Source organism: Heliangelus exortis, chromosome 31 (genome assembly GCF_036169615.1).
Source record: "Heliangelus exortis chromosome 31, bHelExo1.hap1, whole genome shotgun sequence".
Classification (NCBI taxonomy): domain Eukaryota; kingdom Metazoa; phylum Chordata; class Aves; order Apodiformes; family Trochilidae; genus Heliangelus; species Heliangelus exortis.
This window is the reverse complement of record NC_092452.1, coordinates 1,028,065-1,045,254: the sequence shown is the minus strand read 5'-3', so window position 1 is coordinate 1,045,254 and position 17,190 is coordinate 1,028,065. Positions and strand designations below refer to the sequence as shown.

The following is a 17,190-nucleotide window of genomic DNA, read 5'->3' as shown; positions in this document are numbered from 1 at the left end:
TTCATAGAATCACAGAATCCTAGAATGGGCTGGGTTGGAAGGGACCTCAGAGCTCATCAAGTCCAACCCTTGCTCCACTCCCCCCGTGGTTCCCAGCCCATGGCACTGAGTGCCACATCCAGGCTCTTTTGAAATATCTCCAGGGATGGAGAATCCACCCCTTCCCTGGGCAGCCCATTCCAATGGCTGAGCACCCTCTCCAGAAAGAAATTCTTTCTCATGTCCAACCTAAACCTCCCCTGGCACAACTTGAGACCTCTTGTGCCCTCTTGTCTTGCTGAGAGTTGCCTGGGAGCAGAGCCCAACCCCCCCCTGGCTCCAACCTCCTTTCAGGGAGTTGGAGAGAGTGATGAGGTCTCCCCTGAGCCTCCTCCAGGTGTTGGGGACATTTGTACCAGTGGTGGCCGAGGAGGAGCTGGCACAGAGAGCTCTGGCTGAGAGTGCTTTGCAGTCAGGAGGTGACACCAGGACAGGGCGGTGTGGGGGGGGGTTTGGAGGTTTCCCCCGTGCAGGGAAGGAAGGGTCGGTCCCCATCTCCCCCCCCCACGCTGTCCTGTCTCCCCCACAGGTCTGTTGAAGATGCACTGGTCACCAGAGCATGCCCAGTCCCTCAACCAGTGGCCGGAGCAGCACCTCGACGTCTCCTCCACCACCTCCTCTCCAGCCCACAAATCCGAGCTCTACCCCAGCACCCGACAACGTTTCAACTACGCTTGGGCCAACGACGACATCTCGGCCCTCACCGCCTCCAACCTCCTCAAGAGGTACGCCGAGAAGTATTCGGGGGTGCTGGACGCACCCTACGAGCGCCCGGCGCTGAGCAGCTACGGGGATGGAGCCTTCGGGACGGTTAACGGGCAGAAAGGGGACGGGGAGCCCTGGCCGGGGGCTCACGGCTCCGACGGCTCCTACCCCCTGACCCCCCTCCACGATGCTCTCCCGGGGGCCAAGGGGGTGGTGCCCCCCGCCGTTCCCCCCGGCGGTGGAGCCATCGGCCTGGGGGGTTCCCCCGTGGTCTCGGCCAACCTCGCCGACCCCATTTATCCCGGGAATTCCTGCGGAGGAGCCGCCGCCGGTTCGGCTGGGTTGGGGTCATCTCAGGAATATCCCTCAGGCTACGGCGGCACCTACTTGCCCTCCGGCTACTGCACCCAACCCGCGGCCGCGCTTCCCCCCCCGCACCCCCCGGGGCTCCTGCAGCCCCCGCACCCCTCGCCCGCCCTCGTCCCGGCCTACGGCTCCTCCGGTCCCGTCTACAACTACGCGGCCGGCACCTACCCGCCCCAGCCGGGCTACGGGGCCATCCACCCGCCCCATCCCTCCGCTTCCTACCTCCCCTCCGCCATCGCCACCCCCACCCCCATACCGGCCCCCCCGCCCCCCACTCGCCCCACCTATGGCTACCAGGGGGCGGGTTTGGGCCCGCTGGCCGTGCCGCCCCTGGGCACGGAGGCGGCGGGAGGAGCCCTGAAGCGTAAAGCGTTCGACATCTCCGGCGGGGAGGACGAAGGGGAGGGCAGGTACAGGAAATACAGCTACGAGCAGCCAAAGTCCCCCTACCCCATGTCGGACAACGGCGAGTGCCGGGGCAACGGGTTCGGTGGCAGCACCGAGTCCCCTCAGGTGACCTTCAAGCCCGGGAAGCGGCCGTCGGGAGCCGGGAACGCCGAGGAGCACGGCGGGAAATACGGGGGGCAAGCGATGAAGAGCATGGTGTCACCACCCTACGGTGCTGGGGATGCTCCTCTGAGGCCACCCGAGCCCTTCGAGAAGTTCAGTCCCCCCCTGGCCAACGGGGAGAGGGCAGCAGAGCCGGGCCCCCCCTTCCCGTTGCGGCTGCCCCCCAAAGCACCGCTCTTCGGCAGCGCCCCGGTGGAGGAGCAACCCAAGAACGTCGACCCCATGGTCTTGGAGCTGGTGAACACCAAGATGGTGGAGAGAGGGCCACCCGTGCAGTGGGCAGACATCGCTGGGCAGGTCTCTGTGAAAGCCACCATCGAGGAGGAGCTGGTGTGGCCCATCCTACGGCCCGGTGCCTACACCGGGGCGAACCGGCCGCCCCGAACCATCCTGCTCTTCGGTCCCCGGGGCACGGGGAAGACCCTGCTGAGCCGCTGCATCTCCACCCAGCTGGGCTCCACCTTGCTGAAGCTCAGCGGAGCGACCCTGCTCTCCACCTGGAAAGCTGAAGCCGAGAAGATCCTGCAGACCGTCTTCTTCGTGGCCAGCTGCCGGCAGCCCGCCGTGGTGCTCATCACCGAGGCCGAGTCCTTGCTGGTGGCCCGGGCCAGCGAGGACGGCAGCCAGGTCAGCAGCCTGAAATCCCAGCTCCTTTCCTACATGGACAACGTCTCTACCTCATCCGAGCAGAACGTGGTCATCATCGGCACCACCTCCAGGCCCGGCAGCATGGACGAAGCTTCCCACCGCCGCTTCGCCAAACGCTTCTACATCTCCCCCCCCGACAGCGTCGCCCGGAGACAGATCCTCCACCACGCCCTGGCCCAGAGAAGCTCCTGTCTGAGCGAGAGGGAGATGTCCTCCTTGGTGCAGCACACCGAGAGCTTCTCTGGCAGCGAGCTGGTCCAGCTCTGCCAACACGCCGGGGCCACCACCACCCTGCACGCTTTGCCGGGGCAGATCCAACCCACCTCCTACCAGGACTTTGAGAAAGCCTTCTGCAAGGTCCGCCCTGCTGCCTCCCAGAAGGAGCTGGACTTGTTCCTGGAGTGGGATAAAATGTATGGCACCCGGCACTGATGGTGTGGTGGTGGAAAAGTTGGGGGGGAGGGGGGACACAGGTTTGGACCTTTGTCCCCAACCCCATATCCTGGGGACTCGGTGGATGGGGCCACGTTGGGCTCCGTGGGAGTTCCCCATGAGCCGTGCCAGGGCCAGACCCATCTCCTGAAGAGCAGGGAACCCCCTCCCTAAAATCCCCCCCCTCCAGGCCTCTTCTTTCCTATTTTGGGACTCAGCTGGGTTTTTCCTCTCCGTGGTTTTTTGGGAGCCCCCCCCCAAACTCAGGACAACCTATTTATTATTTTCCCGTTCAGCCACCCCTGGACCAGCGAGCTCCTTGGATCTGGCCTGGGATGCACCAGCTCCCCCTTTCCCCACCCCTCCCCAGCCTCACTTATTATTATTTTTATTATTTTTTTTTTGGGGGGGGGGGGTTTGATGGCTTTTCTTGTTCCTACCAGAAATACCTCGGGCATCTTTCAAGTAAAGCAGCCCCCTGGCACATGGCACCAGCAGAGTCCTTGAGCAGGGAAGGGGGGAATGGGACAAAACCACACACAAAACCAGGGGGTTTTGGAGTAAAATGCTGTAGATGAATATTCTAGGCTCCTTTTTGTTTGGTTGGTTTTGTTTTTCTTTTATTTTTTTCGTTTTTGTAAGGTATGTAGTAGTTGTTTTGATTTTGTTTTCTTTTTAACTACTCAGGAAAAGAATTACCTCAGAAAAAAAAAAAATAACACGAAGAATGTGTTTTTTTTTTTTTTTTTTTAAAAAAAAACCCTCTTTTTAGCATCTCAGAAAAGGAAAAAGAGATTTTTTTTTTTTTAGAAAAAAAAAAAAAATTAGTTTTCAGACCTGGGCATGTATTTGCTTCCAAAGGGGTGGAGGAAGAAAGAAAAAAAAAAAAAAAAAAAAAGAAACAAAAACTTGAAGCTGTTACAAAGATGAAAGTTGAATGTATTTTGGGTGCTTTTTACTTATATTATGCCATTTTTTCCCCTTTTTTCTGTTGTTCAAACCTCATTTTACTGTAGCATTTGGGGGGAGTCGTGTGTCTTAGTGCTGTAGCTTGGAAGCTGGTGCCAGCACCACTTTTTGGATCAGGATGGTTCCTCCCCCACCACTTCCCCCCCCCCCAGCCAGAGGAGGGGCCCCCAACCCCCCCCCGGTGCCCTTTTTAACCTGGGGTTGGAGCTGCAGGGCTCAGTGCTCCCTTTTCACCCCAAAAAAAAGGATTTTTTTTTTTTGCTTCAGTGTGGGCTCTGAGTGCTGAGAAGCCCCTCGGAAGCTGGGAATTGGGGCACAAAAATTAGAGAAATAATTCCACCCCCCCCCCCAAAAAAAAAAAAAAATGCAGCAGGGATGAATGGAAGGGGGTGATGGTGGTGGGTTGGGTTTTTTGGTTTTTTCTTTTTTCATTAAAAAAAAATAATATTAATTTTTTGGGGGGGTTAGAGCTTTGTGTACTGGGGGAGGCAGCTGCTTTGGGGCCCCCCCGTAACCTCAGGGTCTGCACAGGCAGAGAGGATGCACCCCCCCACCACTGGGCACCCCCCCCACCCACTTTGGGCCATTTTCCCTATTTTTTTACAGTTTTTTGGCATTCTGGGTGTGAGGGCAGTGTGGCAAGGGCATTACTGGGGCAGACACCCCCCCCCTGTTCTCCCTTCCTCTGAAAAGTGGTACTGGGTTCCTGAAGACTTTTTTTTTTTTTTTTTTTTTTTTTTAATAATTATTATTATTATTAATATCATATTTGACTTTGTACACTCTCTGTAACCATTTCTACCTCATTTTGCAACGTATTGTACATGAAAGTATTTAATTCCTGGCTTATTAATGTCGGAGAAAGAAAAAAGGCTTTTGAGCTGTAATGGTCTACCTCAAAAAATGCTGTATTTTAAAAAAAAAAAAAAAAAATATTACACAGTATTAAAGAGATTACATGAACTCCTGCCCCCCCCCCCAATGCTTCCCCCCCAAGCCCCCCCTTTCCCAAGGGTTTTATCACCCCGGGTGGGGGGGTGGGTGCTGTATATTGGGTGGGGGGCTCTAAGGGGGGATTGGGGGGGATATAAAGGGGGATTGGGGGGGAATTTCAGACAGAGCCTCAACCCCCCCAACTTTAGGAGGGTGTTGGGGGGGTCTGTGTGTGCCCCCCTGCTTTTTAGGGTGGGGGTTGGGTGTTTAGGGTTGGGGGGGTCTGCTCCTGGTTCTTCTCATTATCATGGGGGGGTCGAGGTGTGTCCCCTTCCCTCCTTATTAAGGGGGGGGTCGAGGTGTGTCCCCTTCCCTCCTTATTAAGGGGGGGTCCAGCTGTGTCCCCTCCCCTCATTAAGGCAGAGACAGGGGGAGGGGGGGGATGCGGCTGCATCCTCGGGTCCTGCTGAGGGGGGGTCCCTGCTGGAACAGCCCCCCTAAAATTGGGGGGTCCCAGGGGGCCTTTGGCTGGTGAGGTCTCATCCAGGAACGAGGGGGGACATGGAGGGGGTTACTTGGGAGGGGGGAACCCCAGGGTTTTAGGGAAGGAGCCATCCGTACCCCTAAACCCCCCCAGCGAGGTGGCTGCAGGGTGGGGGGGGGGTCACTTGTGGGGTGGGGGCTCTGTGGCTGGGATGTCCTCGTCCCCTTTTCCTTCTTTCCCAGCTGTGTCCCCTCCCCTCATTAAGGGAGAGGGGGGGGAAATGCGGCTGCATCCTCGGGTCCCGCTGAGGGGGGGCTCTGCTGGAACAGCCCCCCCCAAAACTGGGGGGTCCCGGGAGGGCTTTGGGTGTTTGGGTCTCATCCAACGGCTTGCAGGAACAAGGGGGGACACGGAGGGGGTTACTTGGGGGGGGGGAACCCCGGGGTTTTAGGGAAGGACCCATCCGTACCCCTAAACCCCCCCAGCGAGGCGGCTGCAGGGTGGGGGGGGTTCACTCGTGGGGTGGGGGCTCCGTGGCTGGGATGTCCTCGTCCCCTTTTCCTTCTTCCCCCAGCCCTGGGGAGGGGGAACTGAGGTTCTGAGCCCCCCCACCCCCCCGAGCAGGGGTCCCCTCATCCCCATCTGCAGGATGAGAGCCTCGGGGGGTGGTGGTGGGGCCCCCCCATACCGGGCATTGCTCCTTTTTTTGCCCGGGGGGTCCTGGATGCTCCTTTCGTTGTCCCCAAACCCAGCGGGATCCGATGGGGTCGAATTTTCTCTGCCTCAGTTTAAAGCTCCGCAAGGTTTTAATTCCGCACGGAATAAAAGGGGGGGGGGGGGGGGGTGTTGGGGGGGGTCTCTTGGGAGCAAAGTGGGGTGTGGGGGTGACAAGGTATAATTAGCAGAATTCCCTGCCAGGACACAGGTTTCGTGGGGTTGTTTTGCCACCGCTTCACGTCCCTCTTCGTCCCCTCCTCCCGTTGTTCCCCGCCTGGTTTAGTCCGAAATTGCTCTTAAAGCAGCGGAGTTAATTATTCCGAGTTAATTATTCTTAAATATTCCTTGAAATTTGCGTTGTTTCGACCGAAGTCTTCCAAGATTTTTGGCATCGCCTTCAGCTCCCCCCCTCCCCTCTAATGGGGATGGATGCCCCGGGGTGGGGAGGGATTCGCTGCTTTCCCGGTTATAACGCGGTGGCCGGGGCTGCGTTGCCACCTCGTGGCTGGGGAGAAGGGGGGGTTGGGGGGGGGTCCACACCTCTCCTGGGCCCCCAGAGACAGAGTTTGGGTGAAACTCAGCTCTGCTCCTGCGGTTTGGGGGGGTGGGGGAGGAAAAATTTCCAGCAGGGTGGGCTGGGGGGGGGGAAGCAGAGGCTTGGGTGGGGACAAATGGCCCCACCAGTGGGGAAGGTGCCCCTCAAGCTCCTTGCAGCCAGCACTAAATGCCCACCCTGTTAGGATCATGGTTGGAAAGGACCTTCAAGACCCTCGAGTCCAAAGTCCGGAACCAAAGGGCCCATTTGCTGCGTCCCCACGTCCCCCCCCTCCCTGGTCCTGCAAGTGTTTGGGGCTTGGGTGGGCTGCTTGGGACAGGAAGGGTGCCAGGAGGGGTGCTGGGGCACAGCAGTGTGGGTGGGGGGTTGCTTGGTTTTGGTTTTTTTTTTTGGGGGGGGGGGGGGGGTGTGTGACATGGGACAAGAGAACACGTCCGTGGAATGGGTTTGGTTTGTGAGGTCAGGTGGCTTCCTGCATTTTGGGCCCAATCCGGTGCTGAGGAGCACCCAGGCCATGCTGGCACCCGTGGGACTCCTCGTGCTCGTGGTGGCCGCGGGTGGGAGGTGCGAGAGGGCTGTGGCTGCCAACGTGGGGCACCACGCCATGAGCCGCATCGCTGAGCTCCTGTCCCCCGCCGAGTGCCGCCGTCTCCGGGGGGGGTTGGAGCAGCCCGAGGTGCTGGGGGGCTCCCAGGAGAAAAAAAAAAACCAGCACCGAGCCCTCCGAGGTCGCTCGGGATGCTCGGAATCCCTCCGGCTCTGGCTGGAGACGGCGGGAGAGGTGACAACGTGGGACAGGCTGACCCGTGTCCTCCATCAGATCGGGCGCTCCGACATCGCCCGGGAATTGGGGAAAAACCTGAACCAGGACAGGAGCCTGGAGCTGAAGAGGAACGTGGAGGAGTACGGGCGCAGCTTGCAGCACAGCACCTCCTCCCTGCTGCTGGATGTCTGGGAGCACGGAGGGGAGAGGGGCAGGAGAGCACCGGAGGAAGAAGGGGACCCGGGGGACCTGCTCTTTGAGAGGCGCCCACCCCCCCCCTACACCCGCAGCCTCCTGGGCTGGGTGGGTCCCGTGGTCTCGGGCATCCTCGGGGGGTTCCTCATCTCCCTCCTCTTCACCGTGGGTGCCGCGTGTTCCTGGCGCTGGACGCTGGGCTCGGGTGGCACCGGGATGTGGTCCAAAGCGGAGCAACTCCCAGGAGGGAAAATGGGACTCAATAAAGCCTCGTGGAGGGGCTGAGATCCAGAGACTGAGCCCGTGTGGTCTCCTGGGGCAGGGAGGGTCCCACCCGTGGGTTCTCCTGGGGCGGGGAGAGTCCCACCTATAGGTTCTCCTGGGCCACGGAGGGTCCCACCCGTGTGGTCTCCTGGGGCAGGGAGGGTCCCACCCGTGGGTTCTCCTGGGGCAGGGAGGGTCCCACCCGTGTGGTCTCCTGGGGCAGGGAGGGTCCCACCCGTGGGTTCTCCTGGGGCAGGGAGGGTCCCAACCCTCAGTTCAGAACCTGCCCCCGCTGCCGGGTTCTGCTCCTCGTGGAGCAGTGACCTGGGTGGGCTGGGGACGTGGGGACCTCGGGAGGGAGAGGAGACAGGGTTGGGGGTGGGTGCTGTGGTGCGAAGGTAACAGAAGGACAGGGCAGGCAGGAGAAGTTGTTAAAACAAGACGGACAGAGCTCTTTATTGCAAATTCCAAAGTAAAAAGCTGTACAGTACAAAGTTGAGACAGGGAACGCGTTTCATTCCCTTCCTCCTCCCCTCCCCCGGCTGCCTTCATCCTCCTCCTTCCCTCGTGTGAGATGGAACAGACAGAAAAAAAAACAAAAAAACCAAAAAAAAAAAAAAAAAAAAAAACGAGGAGGGGAAAGTGAGAGGGGGGGGAGCAGAGAAAAATGGTGATGGGAGCAGATTCGGTGAGGCAAGGGCCAAGGCAGCTCTGGTGGGGGGGGTGGGGGTCACTGCACCCCAATTTGGGGCCCTTCAGCACCACGGAGCACGGGGGGATTGTGCCCCACGAGTGGGCAGGGACCTGGCCTGGGGACACCTTGACAGCCAGGTGGGTTGGGACCCCGTGGTCCTGCAGGGATGATGTCCCAGGGGATGTCCCAGGGGATGTCCCTGGGGATGTCCCCCCAGGAGCTGCTGGCCAAGGCTCGGTGGCTTCTGGGGACTTTGGAGCCTCTTTCTAAGGGGCTCCAGGTGGGGGTTTGGGGGGCTGCAGAGCCAACCCCCCCTCCCCAGGGCAGGTCCAAGAGCAGGAGTCGTGTCCGTGGGTCCAGGCAGAGGCAGGGACCGGTCCCACAGCCCCCAGCACCCCCTGAGTGACCCCAGCCCCTTCCACCAGCACCTCCTGAGCCTTGTCCTGCTCTTTGCAAGCTGGAGATGAGGCCAAAAAAAAACCCAAAAAAGGTCCTGCAGGAGGGCTGGAGGGGGAAGGAGAATGCAACCAGGCAAATAACTGGGACACCGAGACAACCTGACCTTGTACAGTGAAAAGGGTAACATTTATTTCATTTTTTTTTGGCTTATAGTAACGTAATTGTTAATCATGTTGGGTAAGATCATTATGAGCCACCATGCAATTTCTAATACACTAATCTTCACTATTGATCTTTTACAGCTTTAACAGTTGTTTGTTTTTTTTTTTTTTTAATTGATTTTTTATTTATTTTATTGTTTTTTTGTTTTTTTGCGGCGGAAAATCAAATAATTGGAACTCGGGTGTGGCCTCTACGTAACGTCATGGTTTGCTTTGAATTTGGTTGGTTCCACATTGGCTTCTCCAAGTTTTTTTTAAAAAAAGGTGAACAGGAAAAGTGAGTAAAGCAGCTGGAATCGGTTCCTCTCTCGCCCTTCCCCCTCTGGCTCTTGGAACAGTCACAAATTAACCCAAAAGGGAAGATTTTTTATATTTTTTTTTTTTTTTTTGGGAAGTGGGGGAGGAAAGAGACCGACTTGTTGGAATTGAAATTTTATTTCACCTTGGCTACTCCTTTTCCACCCCCACCCAAGCCTCATTCCCACCACCTGGAATCTCAACTCCCTGCAGGTGACACCGAGGTCCCCGATGCTCTTTGGCCTCCACTTTGCCAGGGAAGAGGGGCAGAAATTCTGCCCCATCACAGGTGCTGATGGCAAAATTCGACCCTGGGGAATAAATGAAGAGAGGAAAAACCACCCTGACCCCCACCCCCCCAAAAAAAATAAAATAAAATAGAAGCAGAAGAAGTCCAGCCACCCAAGAGCTGAAGAACCAACTCCTTCCCCTCCTCCCAACGCTGCCATCGTCCTCTCCTGGTCAGCACAGATCTGATGGTACCAAAAAACCAGAAAAAACATCCTTGGAAGGGATTTTTTTTTAAATTTTCCAGGTGTTGAGGAGCTGAATGAAGCTGCCAGCACCAATGCTGAACGTACCAAGCTTCACCTCCGAGTCAAGAGCTCAGCTTAAGAGCAATGATGAAGTTTAGCCAAATTTTGCATAGAAGTGGTCAACTTATTGCACGTTGGAACAACCCCCCCCCCAAAAAAAAAAAAAAAAAAATTAAAAAAAAAAATCAGATTTTGCTGTTGCAAAGGTCATTTGCAGGAAAGCTTTTTTTGTTTTCTGTTTGGGGGGGTTGAGGTTTTACTTGTTGTGGGGTTTTTTTTTGTTTGTTTTAGGGGCTGTTCACTGGCTATCGAAAGAAAACAGAAAAAGATTAAAAAAATAAAAATAACCATGGACAATGGCATAAGCCAGAAGCCATTCTATTATTTTTTTTTGTAGTTCTTTGTATTTACAAAAAGGCATGCTGATAAAATAAAATGATATATTACAGTATTTATAATATTCTCTTAAAAAGTTCAACCACACTTTTCAGCTTTTTTTTTTTTTTCCCTTTTTTTTTTTTTGTGCTGTTTACAACATTAGCCTGTACATATGGTTTATTTTTGTTTTTTTTTTTTGTTTTTTCTTTGTTTATTATACATCATATCCTAGGAGCAAGTGGGGTCAAGAGCTGAGAGGATAGAAAAGGTTCCTCACTGTGTTCCTGGGGACAGCAGAACTGCTCCAGGCTTGGCACAGATGGCTGCTGGATGGCTTCCTGCTTGGGGTCATGGTGGGTTTTTTTTTTAATATTTAACTGTTTTGGGTTTTTTTTTTTAATATTTAATTGTTTGTTGTTTTTTTTTTAAGTCACTCCTGTAATTTTCTGGGTTGTGAGATTATGGGAATTGAAATTCAGCTTTGCCATCAAGTTATCTTGTCTTGGTTGGTTGGGGTTTTTTTGGTTTTTTTTTTTTTTTTTTTTGGTCTGGGCACCCTGGGGGTGGTGGTGGCATCCCAAGGGCACCTCCTTACCCTGGGAGGATCCCCCACCCAAAAAAAAAAAAAAAAAAATAAAACCAAAAAAAAACCAACCCCAAACCCATCTCAACCAGAGCAGCAGCTGGGAGCCAGCTTAGTCCTGAGGCCACCACAAAAGAAAAACCCTAAAAAAAAAAAAAACCCAAACAAACCCCAAACCAGGATCTGGGGATGGCTGATTGAGGAGAAAAAAAATTAAAAAAAAAAAAAGAGAATTGCTCAAATTTGGCTTGTGATGGTGCTTTATGTGGCTTTTTATTTACTGCTGAGGCAAGAGGTAGCTCTGTGTCCTACCCAACCTATGGGGCCCTGGGAAGCATCACTGGATGGACATGGAAAAAATGGGAAGAAGGTGAAGGCACCCAGCTGCCCCCTTCCTGTGCTGCACCCCCCAAAAAAACCCCGTGGCAACCACAGAGGGACCAGGAAGCCCCCCAGGGGTCTGGGTCCCACCTGGAGCAGGAACCTGATGGCCACGGGACACGAGTTAAGTCCCTGTCCCCTGTCCCTGCTGGGGGGAAGCTCCCCAGGTTTCTTTCCCCTTAGAACTCATCTCTACACACAAAAAAAACCCCCCAAAACAACCCCAAACAAACCCAAAATGTGGAGACTGGAGGATGGAGAGTGATGGAGTGAATATTGCAGGGTGCAAAGGACTGGGATTTAAGCCCTAAAAGTTTGGGGTTATTGGTGACAAGAACATCTCAACCCCTCCTCAGTTTCATCACCTCCCCTTGGCTGAAGTCCAGAGCAGCACTTGGAAGAGTTTTGTCAGTGAAATCTAACAAACAAACAAATAAAAAAAAAAAATAAAAATGTCTGGATGGAGTGAAAAAAAAAAAAAAATACCCCACAGAGCAAATTGTTGAACAGACACACACAATTATTTCATCTGCTTGGTTTTTGTTTTTTTTTTTTTTGTTGTTGCTGTTGGTTGGTTTCTTACTCCCCAAGCCCTGGGGAAGTTGTGGTGAAGGGCAAGGGGTTCCTGGGAAGGGTTTTTTTTTGTTTGTTTTTTTCTTTCCAAATCCCAGTGTAAGGAAGTCAGTGGAGTGCCTGGAATTTATGGCTTTAAGAAGAGTGCTGGGGACAGGTGACCCAGCTGGGGGATGGTTCCTCATGCATGGTCCCTGGTCACAGCATGCCAGCATGCAGGGTGCTTCTGGGCATCACACGAGCACGTGGGGGCTGGCTCCAGGCTGAAGGTCCCTGAGCACCCCATCTCCCAACCCAAGAGTAAAGCCCACGTAAGAAAGTAGAATGGAGGTAAGAAAATAGCAAATAAACCATAACAATCAGATGGCATGGGCTAAATGGGTGCTTTGTGTTTCCTTTTTTTTTTTTGGTTTCTTTTCAATGATTGTAATTTTTCTCTTTTTTTTTTTTTCTTCTTTTTTTGTTTTTTTTCCTTTTTTTTTTTTTTTTTTTTGCTGCTTAACTAAATGCAAATCTAGCTCTGCATGAACAAACCCTTTCACGCTGTGACTTCTGGGTTTTCTTTTCAATAATAATCAACAAAATGGGAAAATAAAATCCTTTTTTTTTCTTTTTTTTTTTTTGGGCTGCTTTGGAAAACAGGTGAATCCCAGCAGCAGGTTTAGTTTCTCTCTGTGTGTGTGTGTGTGTGTGTTTTATTTTGCTTGGTTGTCCTAAGTTGCATTGACTGACGTGGAACATGCAGTATCCACCTGCCCAAATAATAGAAAATCCTTTTTTTTTCCTTTTTTTTTTTTTTTTCTGTGTGTGTGTGTGTGTTTAAATGTTTGTTTACAAGGGTCCTTTACCAGGTGGTAGGTCACTGCTTTAGATGCAACGCTGTCACACAGGAAGCAGACTATGTTTGGTATAAGATCTTCAGCTAAGTGTCTCCACAGCTGTTCTGTATTGATATATTTTTTTTTTTTTCCATGAAGTTTGTAAACAACCTTTTCGACTTGCAAATATTGTTAATTTGTACAACTCTAGCAGTATTTTTTTTATTATTTTTTTTTTTTTTTTTTAGGGTTTGGTGGTTGGGTTTGTCTCAACACTTGGATTCCCTGACATCTTTTGGTCTTTTGGCTCTTTCTCTTTTCCCTTCTTCTGCCCGTTGCTGTTTCTCCTTCTCGGGTTTGGTGACGCTGTCGTAGGAGGGGAGGGAAGCAGTGGAGGGGGTCCCTTCTTTTTTCTCCCTGTTTGCTCCTCCATTTTCCAGTTTTGTGGAGACTCCCCTGCGACTGATAAAGCCCCTTCTGGCCAAACGAGCCCTGTAAGCCCTCTGGATCACCACTGCTGACACCTCCTCCTGTTTCCTCCGCAGCGTGGTGGTGATGGGCTCGTAAGACACTTTGGAAGGGTTGGAAGCCACAAACCTCTCCTCCATCTGCTGCCTCAGGATATCCAGCTCCCCGCTGTCCCCCAGCACACGTTTGGTGAAGGCAAAGAGGATGTCTAAACAGTGGATCCTGTCTCCACTGACCATGGGCAGGTCCATGGCAATGAGCTCGATGGTGTTGGGTTTGGGGACGCGCAGAGGATGCTCCAAAGCGTCGGCGAAGTCGGCGAGTTTGCTGTACTCGATGAACTGGGTGGCATCAGGGTCAAACTTCTCCCAAATCTCATAAAAGGTCTCAAAATCATCCTCGCTGAGGGGGTCGGCGCTCTCCTCCGTGGCCACGCTGAAATTCTCCAGGATGATGGCAATGTACATGTTGACCACGATGAGGAAGGAGATGATGATGTAACTGACGAAGAAAAAGATCCCCACCGAAGGGTTCCCACAATCCCCTTTAAAACCACTCCCGGGGTGCTCCTTATCCAGGTCGCAGTCCGGGGGTCTGTTGAGGATGGGCAGCAGGAGCCCGTCCCAGCCAGCTGAGGTGGTGATCTGGAACAAGCAGATCATGCTGTTGCCAAAGGTCTCAAAGTTGAACATGTCATCGATGCCAGCCTCGTGCTTGACGTAGGCAAAGTTTGACATTCCAAAGATGGAGAAGATGAACATGACCAAGAAGAGCAAGAGGCCGATGTTGAACAAGGCAGGCAAGGACATCATTAAGGCAAAAAGCAAAGTCCGGATCCCTTTGGCTCCTTTGATCAAACGGAGGATGCGGCCGATGCGAGCCAGGCGGATGACTCGGAAGAGAGTGGGGGACACGAAGTACTTCTCAATGATCTCAGCCAGGAACATTCCTAAAAAAGAAGAGGAGGGACAGGTGAGACAACTGAAACCTGCAGGCTGCTGCTGCTGACCAGGGGCACCCAGAGCTGGCTCCATAAAAAATGAGGTGGGAAGAGAGTGGGGGACACAAAGCACTGCTCAATGATTTCAGCCAGGAACATTCCTAAAGAAGAAGAGAAGGGACAGGTGAGACAACTGAAACCTGCAGGCTGCTGCTGACCAGACCCAAGGGGCTGGGCACACAGAGAACCTTGGTCAGATTTATTTTTTTTCAGTAAAAGGGGGGTTGTGACTAAGAGCCCCCCCCTTCAGGCAGCCAGGTCTCAGCTGACTGCTCTGGCTCCATAAATTCTCCAAAATGAGGTGGGAAGAGAGTGGGGGACACAAAATACTCAAAGATTTCAGCCAGGAACATTCCTAAAAAAGAAGAGGAGGGACAGGTGAGACAACTGAAACCTGCAGGCTGCTGCTGCTGACCAGGGGCACCCAGAGCTGGCTCCATAAAAAATGAGGTGGGAAGAGAGTGGGGGACACAAAATACTTCTCAATGATTTCAGCCAGGAACATTCCTAAAGAAGAAAAGGAACAAGTGTGACAGTGGAGACCTGCAGGTTGCTGCTGCTGACCAAGGGGTTGGGCACACAGAAAACCTGGATGAGATTTTTTTTCTTAGTAAAAGGGGGGTTGTGACTAAGAGCCCCCCCCTTCAGGCAGCCAGGTCTCAGCTGACTGCTCTGGCTCCATAAATTCTCCAAGATGAGGTGGGAAGAGAGTGGGGGACACAAAGCACTGCTCAATGATTTCAGCCAGGAACATTCCTAAAGAAGAAAAGGAACAGGTGAGACCTGCAGGTTGCTGCTGCTGACCAAGGGGTTGGGCACACAGAGAACCTGGGTCAGATTTATTTTTTTTCAGTAAAATGGGGGTTGTGACTAAGAGCCCCCCCCTTCAGGCAGCCAGGTCTCAGCTGACTGCTCTGGCTCCATAAATTCTCCAAAATGAGGAGGGAGGGAGTGATCTGCTCCACCTGGGTGAGGATGGATGAGCTGCTGCTTGGAGGTGTCCACCTCTCAGCACCAAACTCTGGAGCCAGACTACAGTCTTGATTTTACAGGTGCTCAAAAGGTGGATTTTGAGCAGCAGAGAAACCTGGATCTGAGCCTTAACCTGCAGGAGGGTCTCTAAATGTTGGTGCTTTGTCAGAACACCCCGGGCAGAGCTGGGGGCAGCCAAGGTTTTGAGTGCCCCTGTTGTATTTGGGGAGGTTATTTGTGTTTTGGGGATTAAGACCTTAAAAACACCAGAAACCTGCTGGATAAAAATTACTGATTCAACATTCAACCCAAGCAGTGCTGCTGGAGGAAGCCCTGCAGTGCTGTTTCCAGTAGTTTGTAAGCATCAGAATATCCTGATGAGGGGAGCAGAATCTCTGTTTTAAAAGACAGGGAGAAAAATTGCCATGGGATTTCCTCCACTTCCAGTGGTTTGTAAGCATCAGAACATCCTGATGAGGGGAACAGATTTTCTGTTTTAAAAAAAGAGTGAGAAAACTTGCCAAGGGGTTTACTCCATTTCCAGTGGTTTGTAAGCATCAGAACATCCTGATGAAGGGAGCAGAATTTCTGTTTTAAAAAAAGAGGGAGGAAAAATGCCAAGGGGTTTACACCATACAACTGGAAACGAATGCCAGGACAGAGAGTGGAAGGTCAGGACTCCCAAATCTCTTCACAGGGCTAAAAAGAGAATCACAGAATGGTTTGGGTTGGAAGGGACCTTTAGGATCATCTGGTTCCCCCCACCCTGCCACGAGTGGGGCCATCTCCCTGCCGGATGTCCTGCTCCCTCTCTAAAACCCCTTCAAAACCAAGCACCTGCTCTACTTTTCAACCACCAAGGAAGACCCAGCCAAGCACTCAGAGACCTCTCCCTGGTGTCACACTTACCCACGATGGACAGAATCACAACCACGAAGTCAAAAATGTTCCACCCGATGGTGAAATAATAGTGCCGTAAGGCGAACATCTTCAGCACACACTCACAGGTGAAGAAGATGACAAACACAAAGTTGATCCAGTAGAGGATGTCCTCCATCTGCTTGCTTTGGGTGTCTGTCTCCACCATCATGGTCACCATGTTGAGGCAAATGAGCATCATGATGACAATGTCAAAGGCTTGCTGAGTGACAAAGTCAAAGACGGCTCCTTGGATGCGGTTCTGGGGGAGAGGAGAGAACAAATGAACCCCAGGAGGCTGAACAAAAACCTCATCATGAGGCAGGCAACAAATTGGTGGTGGAAACAGGGCTGAGGACACAGTTTTTCAGGTCCCTCTAAAGCTTTCAAGGCAAACTCCAGCCACGATTCAATCTGGCTGCAGGCAAGGTAGGAAAATTCTATTATTTCTACCCCAACCATGCCACCAAAACCCTGTTTTCTTGGTTGAGACCAAGGCTGGTGCCCTCCCACCTGCAAGAGCACATGCAAAGCTCTCCAGAGAGCTGAGGTTTCCATCAATGAAACCCCCAAGGCTGATTTTCCAAGCCCCAAGCTCACTAATGGCAGGAGGTCTCCTGCTTTCCACCTACAGCCTCTTGGCCAGAGAGGGTTTGCAGGTTATTTTCTTGATTAACATCTGCTTAACATCACCCACAGTGAGAGGATTTGAACCTTTCTCAGATCACACCTGAATGAAAAGGACAAGAAGAGCTTGGAGCTCCACATGGAGCTGTGGAGTGCAGCACCAGTTAGAAGGAAAGATGCTTTTGGAGTCAAAGCTGCTGTGAAAAAAGTCTCATCTGCAGGTTTTCCCCTTTGGTTCCCTTCCTAATGTACTCACCAGAGGTCGGGGAATGGGTTTTTGAGGCTTCTTGGAGCCCAGTTTTTTCATGGCATTATAATACTTCTTCTGTTCTTCTGTCATGAAAATATCTTGACCTCCAAAGTAAAGGGGCAAAAAGAAAAACTGGTTACAACCAGCACCAGGAGGGGAAGGAAGAACATCCCAGCTCAGTCATGAGGATCCCCACCAGATGGGGAGTTGGTGGCAGCTATTTTAGACAGAAATAACTTCTTATTAGATCCTTTACAGAAAACTGAGTACTTTTCCTATGAATAACCTGATTTTTGGCATTAGGTCCTTCCCCATCCCCTGCCTCAGCTGTGACCCCCATGCAGCAGAGGGCTCAAGCTTGGCTTGCAGAGAAAAGCAGGGAGGGATGAAAGAGAAATACCCAGAAATGCCTGAAAATGTAGTCCAGGAAAAAT

The 17,190-nt window shown here is 52.6% G+C and overlaps 3 protein-coding genes across 8 annotated transcripts in view; 2 read left to right on the top strand and 1 right to left on the bottom strand.

The window, feature by feature from the left end:
• Positions 1-490: 490 nt before the first annotated feature.
• On the top strand, positions 491-2,779 carry FIGNL2 (fidgetin like 2). The gene has a single exon (XM_071729436.1). The coding sequence runs from the start codon at positions 580-582 to the stop codon at positions 2,758-2,760; it is 2,181 nt and encodes a 726-aa protein (XP_071585537.1). The 5' UTR covers positions 491-579; the 3' UTR covers positions 2,761-2,779.
• A 4,101-nt stretch (positions 2,780-6,880) lies between these two features.
• On the top strand, positions 6,881-7,668 carry TMDD1 (transmembrane and death domain 1). The gene has a single exon (XM_071729464.1). It carries the CDS (start codon positions 6,934-6,936, stop codon positions 7,660-7,662), a length of 729 nt encoding a protein of 242 aa, XP_071585565.1. The 5' UTR covers positions 6,881-6,933; the 3' UTR covers positions 7,663-7,668.
• Positions 7,669-8,898: 1,230 nt separating this feature from the next.
• Positions 8,899-17,190, bottom strand: part of SCN8A (sodium voltage-gated channel alpha subunit 8) — a 62,671-nt gene continuing 54,379 nt past the window's right edge. For all 6 annotated transcript variants that reach the window (XM_071729602.1, XM_071729603.1, XM_071729606.1 and 3 more), the window contains 3 exons: positions 16,763-16,867; positions 15,871-16,141; positions 8,899-13,938 (listed from right to left, as the gene is read on the bottom strand). In XM_071729602.1, the coding sequence (XP_071585703.1) occupies positions 12,791-13,938; positions 15,871-16,141; positions 16,763-16,867 (1,524 nt within the window). In that variant the 3' untranslated portion in view covers positions 8,899-12,790. The remainder of the gene's footprint in view (positions 13,939-15,870; positions 16,142-16,762; positions 16,868-17,190) is intronic.